At 48.5% G+C, this 24346-nt stretch overlaps 1 protein-coding gene across 4 annotated transcripts; it reads right to left on the minus strand.

Annotated features, from left to right (window-relative positions):
- Positions 1–608: 608 nt before the first annotated feature.
- LOC112570510 (C5a anaphylatoxin chemotactic receptor 1-like) lies at positions 609–24346 on the minus strand. Of its 4 annotated transcripts, none has more exons than XM_025248969.1 (2): positions 22776–24346; positions 609–5410 (listed from the first exon to the last, which is right to left on the minus strand). In XM_025248969.1, the coding sequence occupies exon 2, from the start codon at positions 5408–5410 to the stop codon at positions 4343–4345; it is 1068 nt and encodes a 355-aa protein (XP_025104754.1). In that variant the 5' UTR covers positions 22776–24346; the 3' UTR covers positions 609–4342. The 4 variants fall into 4 exon arrangements, with proteins under 4 accessions (XP_025104754.1, XP_025104755.1, XP_025104756.1 ...); XM_025248970.1 differs by lacking the exon at positions 22776–24346 and adding an exon at positions 11196–14704; XM_025248971.1 differs by lacking the exon at positions 22776–24346 and adding an exon at positions 6257–7458.

Raw genomic sequence — 24346 nt, forward strand, 5'->3', positions numbered from 1 at the left:
GCACAAGCCTGTTCATGTATTTGTGCGTCGCCAACTTGTCTAATATGCTTTGCCCTCTGAATATCTTGTGCAGTGTTATATTTATATTTCTTATACTAATTATTTTGAATTCTCTTAAATGTTTCCTCATATCAGAATTGAGAAACTTCTTTTATGAGTGGCTTCACAGTTGTAATTATGTTGTCTGCAGACATTCAGACAGACACAAAAAACGTTTTTTATATGTGGTATGCAGCAAATTTTTTTCATTTTAAGAAATTCCATAAGAACACTTACTTAATACTTGAACTTGAAAAAGACCATTGAAACAATTTGTTTAAATGCAACGTGAATAACTTTTGATAGCATTTATTTTAAATATTTGGTCACTATTACAACATATATTTCTATTACTGATACAGACTTTTTAAAAATACGTCTGACAATTTTGTGTCATCTTGTTTCCGACTATTCAGAATCAAAAATAATTATTGCTTTTCTTCAAGAAGCAAAACAAATTCCCTGCATTATATATATATGTAAAAGCTTCTGACAAATTTGTAAACTATGCACAAGCACACACACAAGCGCACAAACAATAATGACAAAAAAACTCCCTCAAATCAGTCTCCCTGTTTGGAATGGTGTTTATTACACATCTCCCCCACAAAAGAGGGATCATACAAAGGGCTATGAAGAAGCATCAGAAACCAGTAGACTCAACAACATACACTTTGTGATTTGTCTGCATAAAATGGGCCAGCGACCCCAGTCTTAGTCTGACCTCGACCTGGTCCCTCCCATTGGATGGCCAGAAAGGACACTGGACTGGTGACATGAACTCCCTCTAGTCTGTGGAAGTACCAACGAGCATCGGCCGTTTCACAATGGCTCTCTCTTTATCACACGAAAATAAATAACATGTATCGTAATATCACAGATATGAAGACATTATGAAAGGCTGGCTGACACTAAAGACATATCAGGGATGCAAGTGACCTAACGCCAATCAGAGCAGCTGTGAGTGGTTTCTCAGTAGCCGGATGAGTTGAGAGCTGTGACACCTGAACCTGAAGCTGCGACACTTGGACCCAATCTCTCATCAAACTGTGCTGTGACAGGTTAAATTAATCTCGTCAATCTTATCGTTCAGTATGTATGACTTACGTCTATTGTCGTCAGACAGTGCGATGACACTAGGGCCAAATCTCGCCCACTATTTTGTCTCGTTAATGACTACGATCAGATTTAATCAAGCAAATCCCAACACTAATCTGGCCAACATCTATAAACTACATAAACACACACTTGCCCCCACCCTTCCTCTCATATGCATGTCACCACGAGAAAGAGAGAGAAAACCAGTTTACTATAATCTTGGTGACATGTATCTTTTAACCCCAGTTCATCGTCAAACGATATCGTCATTAACTAACTGGCATTGCCGCTAGATGAGATCTGTGTATCACACTTCGCTATTGTCAGGTGTCTCAAGAGTAGGTTACTAGAAACTACTAGCCAGACTAAACTGCATTAACAGTTGACCTACCACAAACTAGAATAGGTTGGCAGAGTCACTATTCCTAACTAAAAAAAAAAAAGTATATCCTTTCGGACCGTGCGAAACTACTGCAAAATGCATTTCGAGCAGAAAGAACAGGATACCAAGTCTGGGCGATTGATTCTCCCCTTCCCCCGTTCTCAAGCTACTGGCTATCAACATTACTATGCCAAGAAAGCAACAGAACAGACGTCAGGGTTGTTCATGGAGACGTTCATGTTGTCAAAGCTTCAGCCAATGGAAAAGCCTGGAACTGTTCATGGACAATCATGACATCATGTGTGACCTCTTTCTTTGCAGGTAATAGAGTTAATCCCCTACATGGGGAAACAATATCATGTACTGCATCAATCCAGTGATCAATGATAAAAAAAAAATCCTTTGCATCGTACTAGACCCTTAATAACTAAAGATAAACACCTTGTCGGTAGCTATACATTGTTTAATTTTGCTCTTTTCTAGACAAATATGCTTTTGTTTTAAGATTTAAAAAAAAATTATTTAAGGCTCTGACTCTTTCTCGCCCACTCACCCCTAATCCACAAGAAGACAGCCGAGCTCGGTAATTGTTCCTTATGTTCTTTCTGCTCGTAAATGTTACAATGACAAGGTGACTGCTTCTCGATTATGACAAGCATATACTGCGCTGGCATTGTTGACAACTTGGCACAAAAAGTCCAGTGGATCGTGCATCAGACAGTCTATGGTGATAGTCTCCCTTGAGTTTGATGAAGGACAGGACTGACATGTGGAAATGTTGTGTGAGACAGAGAGACTGAACGAGAACCGAACCACGGCCTACACCTACAATAATAATAGCATCATCTTTATTATTAAAGTGGCAGTTCTGCTTCTTTTCTGCTGTGGAATGTAAAGAACAGGCCTCTAAATTGCAAACAATGAAAGGCACGTTCAACCACCATCTCCCAATTAAAATTTTAAAAAGCGCAAAACAGATAAAATCAATTCAGAGATGATTAATAAACCTCAGATGAAGATACTGACATGGAAGAAGAAGCGAGTTTGACCTACTGTATGCTTTTCAGATAACCTGGTGCAACACCTATGGGCAAAGGTGCACCCAAAGCCTAGTCGTCATCGAAGCAGCGAATGTAACCGGTGCGAAGGACACAGAATGTGGAAATAGAAACAACTATCTCCTCTACTGTCTTTACGTTCCCTAATAAATCTCTTCTAAGTAGTTGGTTGGTAAGCAAAGGAATTCTTACGGCTAGTGTAGACCTTTAACCGGCGATTCCTCAATTGAACACACAAAAGAACACCCCCTACCACAGAAATTACATGGTTTTTAAGTACACAGCTGGACCTAAGCTACATGAATAGAGGGTCTATCAAACGGCCACGTGCAAGAGAATGAGGAGGAAGGGCGATAGGAGGAACAAGGACGTAGACGTGGTCAGTCACCTGCTACTAGAGTGTGGAGGTACAGGCACGTTGTCAAGTCAGTCGCCTGTGGAGCAAGGGAAGCCTCGCTTCTTACATGTTCAACCTACTTTTTTTGCCAGCTGAATCACTGAGTAAATTTGAACCTCAAGCCCTTACAACTGCAGCTGCAAGCACCATCGTTACAGACGATAATTTGTTAGTACATTATGGCTCATAAATATCGGCATCCCAAAACAGCCTACTTCACGCCTCTATCCGACACCCGTAAATTGTTGATTTGTGAGGAACAAAATCCGTCATTAAACAAAACAAAACACAAACAAACAAAAAAACAAAACAAAACAACAAAAAAAAACCTAACGTGAAAAAGACTACAGTTACGTCCCCTCATGCAGGTACACAGAAGCAGCGCGACTTAGTGACTCCTACCCCATCTTGCATGGTATTACTACCAATGAAAGGTAAAGTGAAAGGAGTAGGCGCTTGGGGCAGCGAGGACAATTAAAAATTAATAACAGGGAAAACGGAGATTGGGAGCTGCTGCTATTTTTGTCTCTGCATGCGAAAGTGATTTTCAACTGAGGTTTTCCTTAAGTCCTCCAGTGCACGTGTCTCCTCCCAGAGTCGGGAGGATCCGATTTGTCTCAGGATACCCGTGGACGTGTTTCAGAAATTCCTTCCTACCCGACAATTTGGCTGTCTAGTGGGCGACACTAGCAGCAGCAACGGTGTCCTATCGTTTTTTGTTGTTTTTTTTCAAATGTTTGTGTCACAATAGAACGACCTTTTTTCAATCATTCTCTCTCTCTCACTCACACACACGTCTGGCCACGATAGACTGGCAATCAAAGAAACAAGGTCCTGACGCTGCTGACGTCGCTTTCGCTAAAGTTACAGTTGGGCACATCTGCTCCTGACGCCCCTAATGTCACAGTCATGCGCACATGTTTCTGACTTCCCTGACGTCACAGTAATCACTTTTGCTCCTGACGCCGTTAACGTCACCGTGATGTCACTTCTGCTGGCCCCGCTAGTGGGGCGGTGATGTCGCCGCCGAGGTAGGGTTGCCGGCGCAAAAGGCCCACAGTTTCAACACCAGGTGGCGGCACTCGCGGCGGAAGCTGTGGTTAAGAAGGAGGTAGACGAGGGGCTTGAGAGGGGCGTGCAGCAGGTAGGAACGCACGGCTACCTCGTACAGCACCAAGGCGGCCGGGGCCTGCAGGTTGTCCAGCACGTGCGTCGTGGCACGCAGTAAGCGTGCCAGCAGGAACGGCAGCATGCACAAGGCGCAGATGGCGGAAACCACGAAGAAGATGGTGGTCATGCGCGTGCTCTGCACGTCCACCGTCGTGCTGCTGCCGCGCCCGATGCGAGCGCTTTCCTTGACGCCAGGCTTCAGTGGCACGCGTGCCGGGTCGCAGGCGGCCGGGAGGTTCGGCCTTGCTTGGGGGTGGTGCAAGGCCCACCTCCACCTCCACCACCACCTCCTCCACCACCAGCCGTGCTGCTCCCGGCACTGCTGCAGCTAGCGCTGGGCAGGCGCCGACCTTCCTCTCCTCCGCCGCACGAACTGGTGGAGTCCTCCGTCACGAAACGGTGCTTACGTGGGTAGTCCTTGCGGGCAGGGCTGACGCGCTCGCCGCGGGAGGACGAAGCCTTGCGGCGACAGATGCGAACCAGGATCAGGGCGTACAACACGCCCATCGTCAAGATGGCACAGGTGAAGGTCAGCAGCAGCAGCGCCACGTAAACCATGCGCATGGGACTGTCCAGCGCCGCATCGTCCGTGCCGCAGGCGCTACCCGTCAGGGTCGGATGAGGATGCTGCTGGGAGACGGTCACCGAGCGCACGCCGAAGACGAAGCAGGCTGGCACCGCCAGCCCAAAGGCCAGCAGCACGGCCAGCGCGCAGTACCAGCGAGCGCGCCGCAACGGGAGGCAATCCACGGGGCGGCACAGTTTGCAGTAGCGGTCGGCCGCCACCCCGGCCAGGGCCAGCAACGTCACGCACACCGACGTCGTCTCCACATAACGCGCCACCTTGCACGCGGCCGCCGACGTGTACAGCAAGGGCAGCGCCAGCACCGCTGCCTCCATGGCCACGCCCAGCGTCTGGAAGACGAGGTCCAGTCCGGCCAGGAAGACGACGAAAAGGCTGGTGGTGTTGCGGCGGAAGCGCGTGCGGTACAGCAGGCACACCAGGCTGTTGCCCACCACGCTCAGCAGCAGCAGCAAGGCCAGCAGCGCCAACACCGGCACCAGCTCCAGCACCCTCTGGCGGTTGGCTTCCCACAGGTCCGTGGCGTTGGCCGGCAGCGAGCCGTTGGTGATCACCAGATGAGGGTCAGGATCCGGGTTGTTGAACATCGGGTGGTCGTAGGGCACATAGTACACCTCGCTGTGGTCGTCAGGCTCTTCATCAGGCAGCTCAGGCTCCGCCATCCGCGCGCTGTCCTTGGCCATCTGAAACCAACCAGGAGCCGATGAGATAAATGTCGTCTTCCTTCTAGCAGGGGAAGGAGAGAGGAGTTGGGATAAACTTCAGAGAGGGTAGTACCAGGATAGATGTGTGCGTATGAGTGAACAAGTAAGCTATAAGTGTTTAAGATGGCTAGACAGCGAGATGCTGGACATAAAAGGCAAAAAAGATACACATGCAGCTATTTACGAGTTGTTTGCCACCAAAGTACACAGTCATCAACCATATCCGAAAAAGGATGTAGCTTAAAGTCAACTGCTTAATTATTAACTTCCGTTTACCTGACACTACATCCCCAAAGGTATCCAACTATAAATCAACTTTACCTGCGCCTTCGGTATTTTTAGTATCTAACCGCCAAGATGCATCAAGTGATTTCGCGAATATCTCTTCATCGCTGCTGTTATTCAGTGTTCAGAACATTCGATGTGCTCTCATTTTGTTGTCGTAGGTTCTAGAGAGGAGCATGCGACTGGTAATTTTGTTCCTATAATTATCCAGGTCTAACGAGTGCTATAGCTTCACTTTTTTAAAAAAAAAATCCTTTCGTTTGTTGATTTGTCTGTTGGAATTTTATCTCGACTACCACCCAGGTCTCCAAACAGGAAGAACACATGTCTATATGTTAGTCGTGTTTCCGAAAGCAAATCCATGCCAAAAGAAACGGAAACTATTATTTCAAACAGAGGTATGATCTCCTTCTTCAAAGAAATACCTAATGGATTGCACATCAAAGAAACATAAAGATGTCCCACGATTATAATCGGCTTTTAAAAAGCGAACCTTGCACTTCAAAGTAATACACGACCGCTCATAATTTTATCACATACACGATCGTTTGCTTCTGTGAGACAATCGATGCAGTGTATCCAAAGTGATGGAAGTCCGTCATCCTATCTGCCATGCGGGCAGTAAGCTGCGCCTGGGGCCTGACAGGTGGAACACAGCGCCCACTCTTTATATTTGCCGCCTTTGATCTTTCACGGCAATGGCGAGCTCAGGTGCCCCAGTCACTCTCGGTGTCCTTGCCACTGGCCCCAGCAACCTCCATCTCTTATTCTCTCCCTTTCATCTCTTGCTTCTAAGTGGAGAAGGACATTAACCACACCACCCTCTCCGCCACCAAAGATCAGGTTGTTGTCGCCAAACGACGAAAACACAGGTATGTTTCGAAAACAGTTCTAGAGAATGTCGAGTGTATGTATCAAGCGAGCACAAGACCTGTCACATCAACAAAACTCAATCTTATTTGTCGTTAAATGGTAGTGCTGTTTACAGCCAACCACTTAAATTTTTTTTAAAAGTCTTCGTTGGTGATGACGTAAGCCAGTCCTTGCACAATGATAGCAGACACCCGGATTACATGCCTCGACACACGGATTACATGCTTCGACGACGTGAACGTTATTAATGGATACATGATAGAGTGCCTGTCATCTTGCACAATACTCCAACAGATTTTCGGAGGACATTTTCCAGCCACGTCAACTCTTCTTTTTCAAGCTGCGTCGATCAGCAGAGGACAAAATCGGCAGTACCCGTGTCCAATCCCACGCTGCCATTCCAAGGAAAATTACACTAAAATAAACTAAAAACATGGGACATGACAACGGCCTGTATGACGTCAGCACAGCGCTGTCAGGCCCCGCTACTCTCTCTCCCTCCCCCCTCCCACGACACGCAGGGTTGACGGGTGGGCGGCGTGGCGATAGCATGACAGTGACAAGGGTACCTAGGGGTGAGGGCGGCTGCATACTCGCGGGGTGGCCACGTGACGCTCACCAACGAGGCGCAATCCACCGCCTGCTGGTGATTGCGGGAGCCAGCGCGCCGCATTCCTGCGTCTCCAGGTGCTGCACAGCTCGTGCTGCATACCCCACTCTCCCACCCGGCCCTCAATACGTCCATGCTAACCCACGGCATGGGCCTAAACGGTTTTGTAGCAGGCGCCGCTCTGCCTCTATTGCTGCTGTCTGTAGCGAATGGTACGTGTACTTATTTTTCAAACACCTTCGTAATCCCACGAGAAGAAAAGACGAAACTCGGAGACTTCTCGTCGAATTCTCGCACTCGTAAGAGAAACTGCACGTGTCAGATGCGAGCAGAGATGAAAGTGATGGTCAGATGGGAATAATCAACGCTTTTCTAACTAGTGAACCGATTATGCAACAACCTGCAACTATACGACCAAGAAGGAATTCAAGACCTTTCATTCCCGTGTGTGTGTGTGCGCGCGTGATCTGGTACATTTGGTGGAGTTCGCGATGGCGCTGCTGTTACTCTTTGTCGCTGCGCGTGGATGAGTGGGGGGTTGGGTGTCGTCAACAAAGTCATGACGCATCACTTTTCGAAACCTCGGTATTACCTGGTTCAAAGGGCAAGGTGAAGAGGTCATGACTAGCTAGCTGTGTTCCAAACACGCAATACAACTTTATTCATCCACACGGCTCGTGGTCTATTAGCGACTGTAAGCAAATCTTTTTTCGTCCCACCCCTAACCCCTATCTCTGACGAAACGCAGGAGAAAAGGGCAGACGGAAAGAAGGGAAGGAAAAAAAAAAAACCAACAACAACAACCAAAAACCCAACAACAAAAAGACGATGGCGTTCATAATTCGTAAGATGCATTTGAATCAGGTTCAAAAGTGTAATGAACGACTGTACAGGCAAAGACAGGATCCGATTTTAGAGTATCAACAGAAATGATATAATCCGACTTGTTGAAAAAATCCAAGAGGATTTACAATTCGACTACCGACGAAAGGGCAGTTTGAGCCCTACCCAGCAGGCGCTATTTGCAGATTGTTGTTGATGACATGGTGATCTACAGTTTCGCGAGTGATACATCGCGTATCCAATGCACTTGCACGCTGCACCCACTCGTACATTAGATATCCCCACCAAGAGGAGGCCAATCACCAAAAGATGTTATTCCATGGAGAAGCAGGATTTCCCAATGTCTTTGGCAGTATTGACGGGACCCACATCAACATCAAAGCTCGAACCATTCAAAGTCTTTTAATGTAGAAACGTGTTGTGCAAGGTCAGAGCAGAACTCCATGAAGACAGCTCGTGCGTAACCGCTAAAATGCACGCATACCCTGTCTACCCTGATCATACCGCTGACATCATCATTCGTAGTCATGGTTCCCCACCGCAACCACCCCTATGCTCTGGGCGATCGGGTGGCCAGGGTTGGTGGTAGCGCACCCGTTCGCGACACCCGAAACCTGCGCAAGAATATCACGCTGAAAGGTAAATTATGGCATTAAAGACATTGGACAAGGTGAGGACCACTGTGACACTGGGTCAGGACAGGATACTTACTGTACATGTACACTGATGACATCACACACACGTGTCCCGCAGTAAGTTACAAACCATGGCAGCGCTTCGCCCGTCCCACAAGAATATAAAGACCACGAGAAGCAACCTTTATGAAGGAAACTCCGGACACCCGGGACAAGTCAGGTCACCCGGGACACGACAAAAACCGGAATACACATCCCAACACCCTGCACATGTAGGGAGACGTACAAGACACATCTGGATACCCGATACATACAATGCTCGTTTTAGGCAGCTAGTCAAATACGACAGTTTGGCTTGACGAAAGAGGCATACCGGTTCTACGGTTGCATCAACGGGTAAATAAACAAATATTCTATAGTGCTGAAAGCCGCATCTTTTTACCCAGAACACTTGAATTTGAAATTTTGTACGAGTCAGCAACTAAAGGTTATAAATGTAACGGAGATACAGGTCAGTCCGGTACACACATCGTGTCTACACTGCAGAGAAGAACGATCACCGATACCCGCGGAACAAATACGTCAGAAAAAAAAGTTCCAGATTCTCGTTACGTATGTTTGTGTGTGGAGGAATGTTTGTATAATTGATGGTGAGGCTAGCCGGCCACAAACAAGGAGCTTGCGGTTAGGGGGTCGCACGTGGGTGTCAATCAAGCGTTTCAAGTTGGTTATTTGCGTGACTGCAATTACGCGCCAGCACTAAGTGCCAGCTTCGTTCCGCCCTGCTCGTGACCACGCGAGTACGCCCGTCTTTAACCCGTGCTGACGACCGTTTGATTCCTCTCTGTGTGTGTTCTGCAGGGAGAATACACCCGTCAACAGACACACAAACAAAAATTCAGTCGATGCTCACTGGCCTTTCAGGCTTGTCCCAGAGGAGCTTTCAAACGGAAATCGCAGAATAGAAGCAAAAAAAAAAAAAAAAAATTAAAAGGATAGTCGGTGGAGGGTGTGTAGTGGGAATACTACAACCAACGCAGATGGCGGCGGGGAGGAGAATTATGGGGGATGTTACATCAGATGTACATATCCGCGTCACTTCCGTCCCGATACCACTCCTGCGGCACAGACAAAAAGAAAACCTACAAAAGCACTGAGAGAAGGTACCACCCGTCATGCACCGACAAGCGTCACGGCAAACAGGATTTTTTTTTATTTTGTTGGGATTCCTCCTGGGTAAATTTTCAGACAGCTGGCTTCCTCACTCCCACCCTTCCTCCCTATTTTTTTTTCTCCCTTTTTTAAACCCCGCCACCCACGACAATGTTGTTCCCGACTTGTGATTGTCGCTCCATCATGTAGCCGCTCCTGCTACTCCAGCTAACGATGAAGATCAGAGGCGATTTCATGGCATGCTGCTCCTGCCACATTAGTGTTGTATGCAAACAGGAGCTTATAATGCATTAGTGCTAGCAGAGTGATCGTGCTGTTAGCACACGGGCCACTAAGGACTAACTTAGTGAGCAATTATGATCGCTGCATGACTAATTGGCATGTCACCTGGGGTAAGGGTGACGTCAGCAAGCAACAACAAACGTTGACGAGTCGGAAATATCTCACTCAAAAATATCAATCTAAACAAATGCACAAATTAGGCTGAAAAAAAGTAAAACTTGTCATGGACGTATTCAACATTCGTCGCGGAGAGATGCAGCGATGTTTGTGGTCAAACGTGGTCTGAGGTTAGGTTAGCGTACAGCAAGGATCCCTCCTGCCACGAGTTACGTGACGGGAACGTAGCGAGAACGTTCGTGCGTTTCTATGTGGATCATCGAGGTTCGTTTACGCTTAGGACTGGAAACTTCCATATAAATCCTAAAAGTTTATAAAGCCGTCGACCGCACAAAGTACAAACGTCCTACGCCAGCTAGCCTTCATACGTCGGTCAACAGTCTCACAACGAAAATGAAAACGACATGAAGAAGAAAAGGAAAAATCAAGAAAGAAATGTTTTCTTTGAGCAGACTTTTAATGTGAAGTCTATGAAGATCTTATATATATATACACACCGCCTACATCGGATGGTAAATAAAACATTAATATGCGAACACCGCGTACAGTGAAATACATGTACCTGTAAAAAGGGATGAAAACATCTAAGTTTACATTAGGCATTATCAATGTGTGTGTCCGTGCGTGTGTGAGTTGGGGGGTGGGGGGAATGAGCGTGGGCGTGTGTGTGCGTGGCCAAATACACATGTTCACCGGCAAAAACTCACGTAGAGTCCTACCTCGTTATCTCGCCAACACAAATGCTGAGCGAGAAGCGATGATGGCGAGATGGGGGAGTGGGGTTAGGAGTATGAGATTGATAACCAAGAAAAAAATCGGTTCTACCACAAAGTGTTGCCTCAGGTAATTGGTGTTAAGATGGCTGGCGAGTTAAGACTGTACTCACAAGCTAGCATAATGCGGCAGCCATTACAAAAAAAAAAAAAAAAAAAAAAAACCCACGTACCTGGACTCAAGTATACACTCTGGCCGTCCCTTCGATCCTATAACATGACCTAGCGGCTGACCTACTCCGGTGGGGTCGGTTACAAAGACGCCTTGATTAAATGTCCTTACACCCACGCGTTAGCCCTGCAGGTGGCGCGCGTAGCGGGGTTCGCTCCCTTCATTACCTGCACGTGCGCGAGGTAAGGATCTGCGCCACTGGCAGACGAGAGCACGCCTGGCTGTCACTCATTACCATAATCAAGTGGTTGAAGGGACAGTGAACATCAGTGGAGGAAGGATGTAGCCAGACGGATGAGCATGAAAACAATTTTTGCGGCTCGTGATCTTATCGGTTGTGGAGAGTCACGTAACACCGCGGCGTGCACCGACCCACCCACACACACAAACACACAGGCCGAGAGCTGCTGATCGTTTGGGAAGACATACATCGGACTGGTCCATGGTGAAAGCTAAAATCCCGAACAGATGCTATTTTAATCGCACATACAAGATACAGTAGACTGGGTTTTATCGATCTTGTAGATAAACCGTCACCAAAAATAGTCGTGACGTACTCGCTCCATGCTGCTAGCGGGCTTCCCACCGTTTGTCTTTCATCGCGCGATCCAGCTGCTGACCTGAGATCACAAAAACGATTGCAGAAAAAAAAACAGCGACATGGAAGTCTGGAAACGAGGTGGAGGCTGCTGTAAAAGAGGCGGGATAAGGAGAAGATGGAGGGGGGGGGATAAAAAAAAAATAGAACAGATCGGATGATGGCGGGAGGCGAGAGGGAGGGACAGATGGAGTGCGTCAGACATCTGACGGCCTGACAGATCCCTCCACGTGGTTTGGAATAGGAAGGGCATGCTGACGTTCGCAAGGAGTCCCCAGCGTACTGCCGTTGGGGAGACAGGCTCCCCGAGTTTTCGAACTGGTCGTGCAGGGAGTGGGAAAAACATACCTCACATAAAAAAAAAAAAAAAACCCAAAGAAGGGAAAAACTGGGAACCGGGGAAAACCCTTTCCCACATTGAGGACACCATGGACCGGCTATCACGCCACCCGATAAGCGTGAGTAGAGTAAACATTGCAGTCACTCCCTGCATCAGCTCTCCTCCTCTCCACCCCAACCCCCCCATACACATACTCGTCCCACCCGTGTGCGCAGGCGTCATTGGCGCGTGTCCTGCCCCCGCCACCTGCAGGGAGTGGCGCACCAAACACTTGTAACGACGCGATGGCGGAACAGTTGAGGTCAAGATAACGACGGCGTGACGACTAGCGAGAGGCAGCTGACCACAGCATAGCCCGCATGGACAGACAAAAGGAAAGGCAACATGCGGCGAAAGTAAAAAAAAAAAAAAAAAAAAAAAAGAAAAAAAAGAGAGATTAAAAAAAAAGGAAAATAAATTACAGAGGAACAGTTAATGGCTCGGTTGCGTCAGCGATCGAGTCAACAAGGAAATGATCTTGGGACAAAACAATGGCGGAAACTATGCTAGATTAGTTAATTGGGGGAAAAAACTAAAATGTCAGGTTTGTTGACAAGAATGAGGCGGACTCCAGGCGTTTTCTCGGATTTCAGCAAGAAAGCTAAAAGAAAAAAAAAAAAAGATTTCAGTTCATCAGTTTCTATATAAGAAGCAGAACGATCGAAACAGCTGAAATTTCCCTATTTCTGTATGCTTAGCTCATTCGTTGGTGCACGCATCTAACTTTATGGACCGTTGAAAGTGTCTGTTCGTCTTTATTTATTTATTGCGAGATGGGGCTAATGGTAATGGTGGGAAGAATAGTTGTGGGAAGAGAAAGAAGTAGGAGTGGTGCTTGTTTCAAGCTGAGAGCAAGTTTGAAAGCTAAACCCGGTGTCGTCCAGCCTCCGGGGTCTCGCTACAGTCTGCCACACCTCTGTTTCCTTCACCGCCGTGCACCTGGCCACAAGAAGGTCAGAGGTGCACGACTGGCCCACTTCCGCGCAGCCAAAGTAAACATCAACATCCGTTTTTATATTAGTTCTCCCACCGCAGCCGCAGCCTTAGTTGCTGGCACGGCGTAAAACAACCAGCCAAAGACCACAGTCGCCGCCATCCAGGGAAAAGCCAAGAGCCACGTGACTGTGGCGCCGTCGTTGAACGTCATTACGTCATTGAACGGCCAAAAAGAAAAACATCCGGGGATTCGGCTCATAGAAGTGTTCTCGCGCGTTTATCGAGATTTACCCACCGGCCGTCAGGCGACAAAACGGGGTGGGGATTTGGGAAGCAGGAGGAAGAAAGGGCACGAGTTAAAGTGTAACGGGATCTGGGGTGGGTGCAGTCGATAGGGACATCTGTGGTGGATACAACCTAGATGAGGGAGGGAGAAACAGAAAGAGAAGGCGGTGGCGGTTTTAAAAAAAAGTGTGTAGGGGGGATTAAGACGCGGAGGCGAGAGCAGCGAGAAGAGAGGGTCTGCGTCCGACTGCCGCGCAGCAGCAGCAGCGTGGCGCGTCGCGTCGACGACACGACAAAAGGCGCCTTTGAACTGCAAGTCGGAGCACTCGGAAACCTCCTCCTCCCTCGCCAGCCACCCCGAGAACCTGGCTTCCGACGGGTGTGCTGATGGCGGAGAGATAAACACTGGAGCACCCGCCCCGCACTCGCGCTGCACTCGCTGACCTTTCCCCGACGACATACCTGTCCGCCTCCCTGTAAAAGCAACATCCGAACATCCGCGAACGTCTCCACTCACAACAAAGGGGAGGTGAACAAGGAGAAAAGAAATAAAGAAAAGGTCAGTGCCGACGTTTATGACAAGTTCTTGGATCCTACTTCCGAAAACAGCGTGAGGGGAAGGTGTGGGCAGTGCAGGTTTTTTTTTTTTTTGTTTTTTGTAAAACACCTGATCGCGGCGGCTAGTCACAGGGTGCAGGAGCCCACCAAGATCTCACGTCTCATTTACCCTGCGACCCGTAAAAGGAAGTTTTTTTTAATCTTTGCTCCTTACACGCGATAGTTTTTCAAGAGGCGGTATCACAGTGTGAGCCCTCCACTTCACCGGTGTTGTAATTATCAGACCCACTGAGCAAAGAAAACTCGTCTCTTATCCTTAGACGTGTGAAGAAAAGAAAGAAACATTCCCTGCTGTCACAATACACAAAGAACAGCTAAACTAACCTCATTGTAATCCTTAGCCTTGTATTCCCTAGCCCCGCAAACAGGTTCTCTTTACACCCAGACAAGGTGGGGGGCAGCACGAACTTTGCTTATTTTTAATTTTAACTACAATGTGTTTCACTGTTAAACCTGTTGACTGCTCGGGCGGAAGGATTATTTACTGTGAGAGTACTGTCCACTGACATCATCATCGAACACACCAGCCACACCATCAAGCTATGTAATCTCTTGTCACCAACATAGAGCAGGAAGAACATCTCAACACACGTCTCTGGACCCTAATCTCCATGGACCCTACGGTCGAGACGAGGTATGGCCAAAGACCTTACAGAACTGGCAAAAAAGAAAAAAAATCTGCCAACAATGGAGTTACAGTTGTCAAAGTCGTCGCAGCATCGCACATTACTCCTGATCAGTCAGGAGATGCTACAGCCAGACAGCACCAATTATAATCAGAAAAAAACAATGTGATTTTTTTTTTTATATTAAAAAAGTGTAGCCCACTAAAGAACTCCGACAACAGTGTAGGTGCCCGGATGGTTGGAGTGGCAGTGGTGGTGGAGATGGTAAGGATGCTGGGGCTTGCTATAAGCACCGGTTGATGCGAACTTCGCCTGACGCAAACGTCACGTGATGTAAACATCGCTTGATGTAAATGTCACCTGCAGCAAGACACCCCTGGTGTAAACGTCACCTGCCTCAAACATCGCCTGATCTCATCGCGCGTCTCCTCCATCGATCTCGCGTGTGCACGCGGAGCTCATTTTCTGCATGTGCTGTGGGCGCAGACGAATGCATCCGGCGGAGAAAACGCAAGAGCCGGGCGCGGCCACCCTGCACCCTGACGACGACGGCGGCGGCGGAGGTGGAGGGACGATTCCTCCCAACATTTTTCCTCCCTCCCCGATGCAGACAAACGCCATGGCACGCATCCGACCGTTGTTGCTGATGCTGCTGTTGCTGTTCTCGCGTCGAGACGTCACGTGCTGCACTGCGCCGACGTGACGCATCGCTTGTCTGCTGGCGATTGAAAATAGCGTTGTGCATGCGTAGGACGGCTACTGTCCAGCAAAGTTCTTGTTAATATTACGGCGTCTTCCTCCACATTGTATCATGCTCTTAACTTAAAGAAAAAGCCCCAACAGACCACAATTTCGAATAATATTCATAAAGGTAGACATAAAACGTCACGGTTTTTAACGATCGACTTTCAGTACAAACATGATGTGCTCGTGCACAAATAAGCATGAGCAGAACATTAAAAAAATACAATTACAGAATATGATGGTAAGTAGGTCGAATTCCGTTTTTTTTTTTCTCTCCACGTGGCGCGGATCCTATCCCTACTTGACACGTTGCGACAATCGCTGTATCCTGACACCGTGCCCTCACCCGCTTCCTTGGGCGTCGGCGTCGAGAAAATCTACCCGTTCGTCTCGTATGCAAATGCTGTCCTACCAGTGCGCCCTCGGTCCCTTTGTCTCATGTTACAGCAGCGGGGGGAACGGATAGACAAGGGTAAGTACTCCTCCTTCGTGTCCCGGACATGGGGAACCGCAACAAAGACGCCACGTGGTAAAAACCCGGCCACAGTCGGAGGTGACTCCTGTCTACTCTGACTTCAGATCCTCGACCTCCTCCTCCAACATCAAGATGACATAAATCACGGGCGCTAACTGCAATCGGCCTCTCCTTCGAAGCTGTCTTTTTTGCTTTTTTAACGCGATCAGAAATGATTCCCAATATCATACTACGCCTGATTTACATACATTTACATCTATAAACCTATTCAACTTTTTTTCTCCTTTTGTGATTAAACTATTCATACAGACCCAGGCTGTCACCAGATAACTTGTCTGAAAAGTCAACGTTGTCACGGATGGCCATATTCTCATGTGTGAATGACATGCATACATAATCTTTAGTTCGATTGGATGGCAAAAACACGTGACAGTCGTTACTTCCGGTGCACGACGACTTCTTTGTCAACATTGATAACTGGTTCGCCTGGTGCTTCTGGGCTGGACTGCACGCGCCATTTCCATACATAATGACCTTTACTCTCGCCCTCACGTTGGATGTTTACTGCAGTTCTATCCACAGAAGGGAAATGCTAGCTCACCCATACAACCCACCCGTCTGTTGGCAACATGGAGTCCAGTTACGTTTGTTTCGCAGTTACGTCGATCGGTGGCGCTGTCGTGTTGCCGACCTCTGACCTGCTTTGAAAGTCAGCGCATCGGTTTGACGCCTCTGTCGGGCACTGGCTGACGTTGCACATCGCCGTTGGGATTAACAACGAGCGCTTTTGCTTTGACATCGAACCCAGCTACGGTTACCAGGGTTAGAGTTCAGCGTTTCAGTCTGCACAACCCTACTTTTAATCACCCGACTTTCATGACGAATCTTGGTGAAAAAAACATTTCGCTCATTGTAGCAGTTTGGGTATGAGAAGGTTACATGCCACAAATTGTTTATTTTGCTACGTAGAAGCTTTGACAAACTTAGTTCGTATTTGCCCACTGGGAAAAGTGCCAGTCTGGATATGTTAGTAACCACATCATACCTCTAGCGAACTCTACATGGGCCACGGCAAGCAGGTCATTACAAGAAGCATACCACAAGCAGAGACCAACAGACTGACACAACAAACAGGTCATTACAACGATACCAACAACAGCCGTCTTACACATTAACCTCCATTCTGGAACCCTAACCCAGGAGGAGGAGGAATTGCAAACGGTCTTAATTCTCTCTTAAACGTCTGATTTGAAGATACTCTTCAGTGTCAGAAATATGCCAGGGCCTTCTGCCAGAAAACATCTTTGGAGGGAGAGGGTTAAATAGAGCTTGTGCCTTCGGATGATAAATTAAAAATATTCCAAGGGAATCCGAGCCACTATTTTGTCTTAACCCTTTCTTTTTCTCTCCTTCTGAACCATAGACCCTTCGCATTCGTTGCTGACCGTCGTTTAGAGGGAGCCGCCAGTTGGTATTTGAAAGACAGGATCAAGGAGGAGGTGGGGGAGGGTCTGTCGGCGAGCCGTTTTTGCTTACACGAGATCCCTCCAAGTCAGCTGCACGCGTGGCCGCGACTGATGTACTTCAGCAGACTGCTTACAGACATTTACATCTTCCGTGCGCGCGATGCTGTCGCGGTATTTGTGGTCGGGAAGCACAGTGGGGAGGAGGGCGGAGGTTAGATGGGGAGGAGGTGGGGAGAGTAAAGAGATTCTCCGTCAAACCTCCCGCTCTTTATCTACCCCACCACCACCATCACCACATACACCCACCCCTTCTGCTCCGCCATGTTTTCCGCTGGGAAGCGTGGCTGAGTGCCAAGCGATCGGCAAGCGGCGCCTCTGCAAACGAAGACGGACACAACAAAGAACAGCTTGATGAGAGGAAAAAAACTGTTATGTGGGGGAGGTTTGTAGGGCTTGGAATAAAAAAGGTAGGGTAGGGATATCCACCCACGCATATCAAATCGTTATTGTCATGTTCTAACCTTGTTCTTGTTTTGAACTGTTGAAGATCACATGGAGAGAGCAATTATTTTCATCCGCCTGCCCATCCCTCCAGACCCTTACCCATCACCACAACCTCCCACAACAAATTCAGACGAGTTCTTTACCCGATATTTATTCTCCAAATCTGAGTAAAAGGCTGTTTTCTGAGATAAAAGATCGCCATTCTCAGTTTGAGTCGAGGCTAGGATGATGCTATTAAAAGCATTGTTTCATACTTTCATATTCTGGTATATTTCAGCTAACAGTGCGGCCATCTAATGTTTCCTGAGCATCGCCACTGCGGGTGGTCACGCATGACCAGGCTGAAGTCTTTGGGCTCAAGTCCTGGGACTTGGTTCGAGGTACTGTTACATACAGAGGCCGTCTTCCGGAGTCCGGTGTCACTTTCGTGACGTCACGAAGGTGGGATGGGCGGCCAGGCGAGGGGACAGCATGCAGAGTGCCTGTTGCTTGACAGGACGAGGGTTCCGGTTCAACTAACCAAGCCCCCCGGAAGGTACCCAGCAAACTTTGCCCCACTCCCTTCATCCTCTGTTTCACGCGCGACAGCACAAACAGGGTAGGGCAGTGAAAGACAAGACCTGTCAAGTCGTTTTCCTCAAAGCGTTAAAAACCTCAATTTGAAAACAAACATCATGTTTGATTTTTTTTAAAAGTCATACAGAAAGTGTCAAACATGGTGACGTATTCGTTAATGTGTGCGTTTAGGGGCTAGTCATCCAGACTTTCTGCGTTTCGTACACGCATCAGGATGATGGCTACAGCTTTGTTCGTGCCCTGTATGTAAGGTGCTGCTTGTGGTGTAGGATGAAGGTTTTCGGTTCGCATCCCGTGGTGGATCTGCCTGACCTATGACCGCCTTCGTTCGTAATGGCGGCTAGGTCTCTGGTGAGAACCTCACGAGAGAGGATAGCCATGTCTCGATCAAAACCTGGGCGACAGGAAGGCCGCTCAAGCAGAAGGCAGGGAACAGACAAGACTTGACAGCCGTCCGTCAGGAGTGACAGGGAGCAGCAGAAGGGTTACTCTGATCTCACAAGTTGAAAAGCGACTTAACCCTATTTCACGTCCGACCAGTTTGCAGTTTCATCACCCAAATCCTACATCACCCGCAGTATGTGTCTCAGCTTTCAAACATGTCTTACATTAGTAGCAGTAAGCTATGATGATCTCAGCTCAAAAGGCAAAGAGAGGAAACGTGCTGTAGGGTAAAGAATTCGGACTACAAAGAGGCTGGGGTTGGGGTGAGGGAGGGGAGAAGGGATGAGGGATGCAAAGGAATAGCCTGACAAGAACGTGCCTCTTACTGTGGGCAGCCGCACTGACCTCGGTGCTGGTCACCTGTATGTCGCCGAGTGCGGTGGGTGTGGCCCACTGACAGAAACTCTCGCCTCCTCGCCGACATACCCGTCCTGTCACCCACTGCCCTCTCTCCCCGTCAGAATCGAGCTGCACTTTACACACACGCGAGCGGGACTGAGGCTGGGGACACGGAGATGCACGTCTTCTTATGTCATCACGCGCCGTCAACTCTCTCCTCTTCCTCTCTCTCACTCGCCTTAGGTGCTGGCTCGGCGTAAAGCACTATCCCCCCCCCTCACTTCCCGTGCCCTGCGTGCTCCCCCCTCATCACACACACACCTACTTCCTCACCGCCTCGCTGTACCATCCTACCCGACAAGCACTTGCACGTGTACACAAACAGTGTGCAATAAAAGGTGAGCAGCCGATTGACCGCGAAAGCCCACGTGCCGGTTGCATGACGGGAAAAAAAATCTTTTTTGTTATTTTCTGCCGATCAATGGCCCGGCTTGCTAGGTACACGGCAGCACGAGGAGTCTGCTGCAGGTATTTTGATTATGGGAGAAGGTACTTGGACTGACGTGGATGCGATGGGTAAGGACCCGGATTTGATGTCCACGATGGGGTGGGAGTTGCAACTTGCAGGATTTCTGGAAACGGAGACGGCAATGGCTTGCAAATAACACTTTTGTTACCGATGGTGAGGGTGGGTATGGTTTTGAGCTCGCTTGACACCACAATAGTAACAAACTGGAAGCTAGTTGGACAGAGGGAGGGAATCACCGAATATTCATCGAAAGGTTTCCCCACTTACTCACCTGAAGGAAAAATAAACTTCCAGGATACAAGAGAATCGGGTGTGCTGGCCTGCTTTTGTACAAGGAACACCCCTGGAAATGTGTAAACACGGGCGCGCGAGCACACAAATCCCGCCATGAGCCGACAGGTGTCTGCCTTTCACCCTTTCCACCCACCCATCCACACTCTCTCCTGTCTTCCCCGTTTATCTTCAGGGACAAGGCTAACCCCTGCCCCCAACTCCCATTCTCAACGACTCCACAGCACGCGGCATGCTCCCCTCGCCAGTCGACACCATAGCTCATAACTCGCCACATCCAGCCCCACCTGTGAATCAAGCGTGTCTTTTTGCAACCTCCCAACATCCCCCCTCCAGCATCACACCCCCTTTGTCTCGCTCACGTGTTCCTCCCATCGTAACCCATAAACCTTTCCCATTCACCCCAAGCTTCCCGGACCTAAAAAAAAAAAGTCTGCTTCCACCTTAAAATGTTGGGGTCTGTCTCGCGTGTCTATCTTGGACATCTGCGAATGTTCAGCTCACCCAGTTTGTCAGAGGGCAGTTAGTAGCCGTTAACTCGTACACTGGTCGAGAGTAGAGGAGTGTGTTTTGGTGTAGGAGGGGAGTTGGAGGCTGACGCGATGATTCAAGTGGTTTTAGTGCATGTCACGCAGCTGTTTGTGGTCACAAAAGTGTCTGGGTCGGGGATAGCAATGTCTCCCTCCTTCTCGGACCTCTTAAAAAATTAGTCAACGCGTGTGTGCGACCGCGAGCCTCCCGTTAATGCCGACACCTGAGAGTACAGAGCGGCAGAAAAAAGGATAATGGTGAGTCACGTGGATTGACCCCCAAGCGGTGGTCAAGAACCAAGCCCCAGCACCAAACATTTCATCCGATTTCGAACACAGCATCCCACTCCCCTCTCAATTCCCGCACACAAGTTTCAGATGCTGTCAATCCCTGGCTTTTTTGTTGCAAGTTCGTTCCATTTTAGGTCAAAGGGCATGTTTAGATTGGTGCTCTCTCTTCTCGCCAAGCACCCCCTCAACTTCTACCCCCCTCCCACACACACACACTTTCAGCACACCCACATCCTCTACCGCCTTTCTCCTTCCATGTAGGGCACAGCCTAAATGTCAACATGCCAACTTTGCCAAGAACAAAGGCTGTGAAGGCCGAGGAACGGAAGTCAACAGACCTGCTTATCTTCAAGCTGTCCTCCAGATGGCCTCCCTGACGAGGTTAGAAGCGAAAATGCGACAGACGCCGGTAGCGAGGACAGCCACCTGAACTGGAATCCATCCCTACTCACCCACCAGTACACCTCATCCAACCCTCACCCAAACTTCGTGCCAGAAGAGCTCCTCGTGTATTCATATCCGCAGTTTTGCTCGCTATGGAAGCTGTACTTCACGTTAGAAGGAAAACCTCATTAATATTTTATTCATTTATTTATTATCTCGCTAATCCTTCTGTGCCTCATAAATCTTGTAATAACGTGTGATTAAAAATAACCCTGAAATAAGCACCTTTGACTTTATTTTTGGACACACGCTCATAATCTTTCTCACACAACATCTATTTTTCGATCAGCTTTATTTTAAATAGTAATATCTGAAATTTCCGTCTATTCCAGTTCCTGATACCTGAATCGCGAACATCCATTTACTCCAGCTGCTATTAATCTTTACAGGCGTATTTTTGAAAAGTATTGACAAGTGTGTATTTGACATTAAAAGGTCTCATTCAAAATTACACGTGAACAGAGGCGTTCAGTCTACATATGTTCGACTGTATCAACTGTGAACCTCTGCTCTTAACCGCCGCTGCTGACAGGTGCACTCCGAGTAGCCATGAGCTTCCTGACCTTATTACCAGGTCAGATGTATTGCTGTGAGTTGGGAGAAAAGCAGCTAAAGCTTTCTATCTTGTCATATTGGGCGCACGCGGACACTCCTGCCACCCTGACGTAGGCTGATGCAAACTTATAAGCACTCACTGTGGAACCTCACATACTTCTCATCTATTTATTTTTTTAACTGCCGTTCTTAAGTCAAATATGAAGGAATGTTTGACCTAGTTTGACCTAAAGTCTTACAAGAGTTGCCCAACAAATATTCATCCGGTTATGAAGGGTCATTAGCATCTTATGCTTTGTATCAGAATTCATTACCTGTCTTACTTCGCCTACAATCATCTGAATTAATCAGTCACCTGACGCTCTTTGGTATATCTCACTGCAGCAAATGTCTTTTATTTCAGTCTGTTCTTGGCCTCCTTACACTGCCACACCACTGAGTCACTGTCAGGTGATTTTAATTCTTTGGGCACCACAGTGGTTTATTCAGGCCTCTTTTTCCCACATTCGTGTAGGAGATGAACTAATTCAGCAATCCTTAAGCCGGGAAACCAAAACATCTTTTATGTATTCACTCAAAAAGAACCAATTCATGGTACAATCCACACACACAGCAAGTGGGGTGGGGGCGTGAATTCCATGGACCATATCCGTCTAACCTTCTTTCTGCCATGGTGTATCTATCCATGCTGTATCTACTCTGTAACCCTAACAAACGATGTCAAAGCTATAAAAAGTGGCATGACAGTTCCAATATTTCTAGACACATAGCATTATAAGTAACAGAACAAATAATTACAGTACCAGCAGCTGCATAGCGAGCTAAGTGGTTTATACTGGTTCAACTGCCGCTGATTTGCTATGCACCGACATAATTTCATCGCGCATAATTACCGCATTCAAAAATAACGTCTAAATGTAGGAGAGGTCAGAGGTGAAATTCTCCACTAACCTGGTTCTGGTCTACAGCGTCGTCCTGGAGATTACTCCTGCTGACCAGAGTACGTGGATGTGCAGCAGATATTTACTCACAACTCCACTCAGCGTGTTAAGAATGTGCCGATGGCACATCACACAGTAAGCGACCTCTTTAAAAATAAAAACCACACAAAAAAAACAGGTCACTACCAAACGACCGACTGGTATGTAGGCTGAACACTCAATCAAGTTTCACTGTCATGCGAAGGCGTGTTTACTGTGCTGCAAACGATGGTTTCCGATGTCAGCAGAAGGCCGCAAAAAACACGGTGATAATGAGAACAGGTTCTCGCCACACATGCACGACTGGGCCTCCGGTGAATGTACTCGATACAACCGGCTCGCCTTCATTCATCCTTCATGGCCGACGAGAACGGAAACGCACTTGGCATTTCCCGTCGTCTGTTGGCAAGCGCTCACTGAGTCTGCGCCTGGAGGGAGGAGATGGGGGTGGGTAAGCACCCCAGCCTGCGCCAGTTTTATGAATGAACGTAACTTTTCTTGTTTGTCTCGCTCCACGTACACATCTGTTCCTCCCGCCAAGGGAGAGAGCTCCGTGTATTCCCAGCACGCTGCTTATTTCCCCTTTCGCGGGCTGAAGTATCACGTAGCTTGACACACAGCGAATAGACGTGCTCAGAATTCACACACGCGCATATACACTCACGTGCACACACACAGTTGGCGTCGTCGACGAAGGCAGCCCGCCACAAACCGCATCGCCCTCCCACAACCCCTGGCTTCCTCTCGAGGTTTACTTAATTCCGACAGCACCTGGTCCGCTCCCGTGTCAATACACGGCTCGCCGAGACGATGGGGCGAGGACTGCGAGCTCGGCAACTTCTCTCGTTTGGCCGCTTTCGCCGTCTGCTACTTCCAACCCGCGTGGATGTGGCTGCTCACACGACAATCCATATTCCCCCCATTATACCACAGTCGGAGCCCACGAAACACCGCTCGACTCCCCGCCTGCATGTTTCCGCAACACTTTGTGAGCAAGGACCGCTACGCCAGCAGATCTCGTCAAATCTCCGAACCTCTCGTGTTCCCCCGTACAACCCACCGATCGTTTGGGGGACCGGCTTTTTTTTCTGTTCTTGCGATACGAGAGGCCTATGGCCACATCATCGTTAGCGGTGACTCTGGTTTTGTGAATGGCAGGCAGATATTCAAGTGTGTCAGCCCACAGGGGCCCACAGCTTAGCAGCAGCGACCGACCGCGTGTCTTTCTCGCACCAAACGCAGGCCCACTGATCCGGGGGCCGCGGGTAGTTGGCACGTTCCGAGCCGGGGTGTAAAGTTCAAAAGCTGTGTGACGAGGCCGGGTATTTTCACACGTCCACGCAGATTTGGTGAACGGGTGGGTGTACACGCTGCAGAACTGCTCGCCTGCAAGTTAATGTCACCTTGGTCCGATTACGCTCGCGCGCGCGCGCGCACACACACACTCCCGATGCGGTGCGAGCGGACTTGGGAGTGAACTGCTGGCTCGCGGGTTCCGCCTGAACCACTCAACTTACTTAACCTTCCCTCACTCTCTTCCAA

Source organism: Pomacea canaliculata, linkage group LG8 (genome assembly GCF_003073045.1).
Source record: "Pomacea canaliculata isolate SZHN2017 linkage group LG8, ASM307304v1, whole genome shotgun sequence".
In the NCBI taxonomy this organism is placed as follows: domain Eukaryota; kingdom Metazoa; phylum Mollusca; class Gastropoda; order Architaenioglossa; family Ampullariidae; genus Pomacea; species Pomacea canaliculata.

What these genes read in the sequence shown, in the direction of transcription:
- LOC112570510 (XM_025248969.1), bottom strand. Translation starts at nt 5,410, where the DNA reads ATGGCCAAGGACAGCGCGCGGATGGCGGAGCCTGAGCTGCCTGATGAA.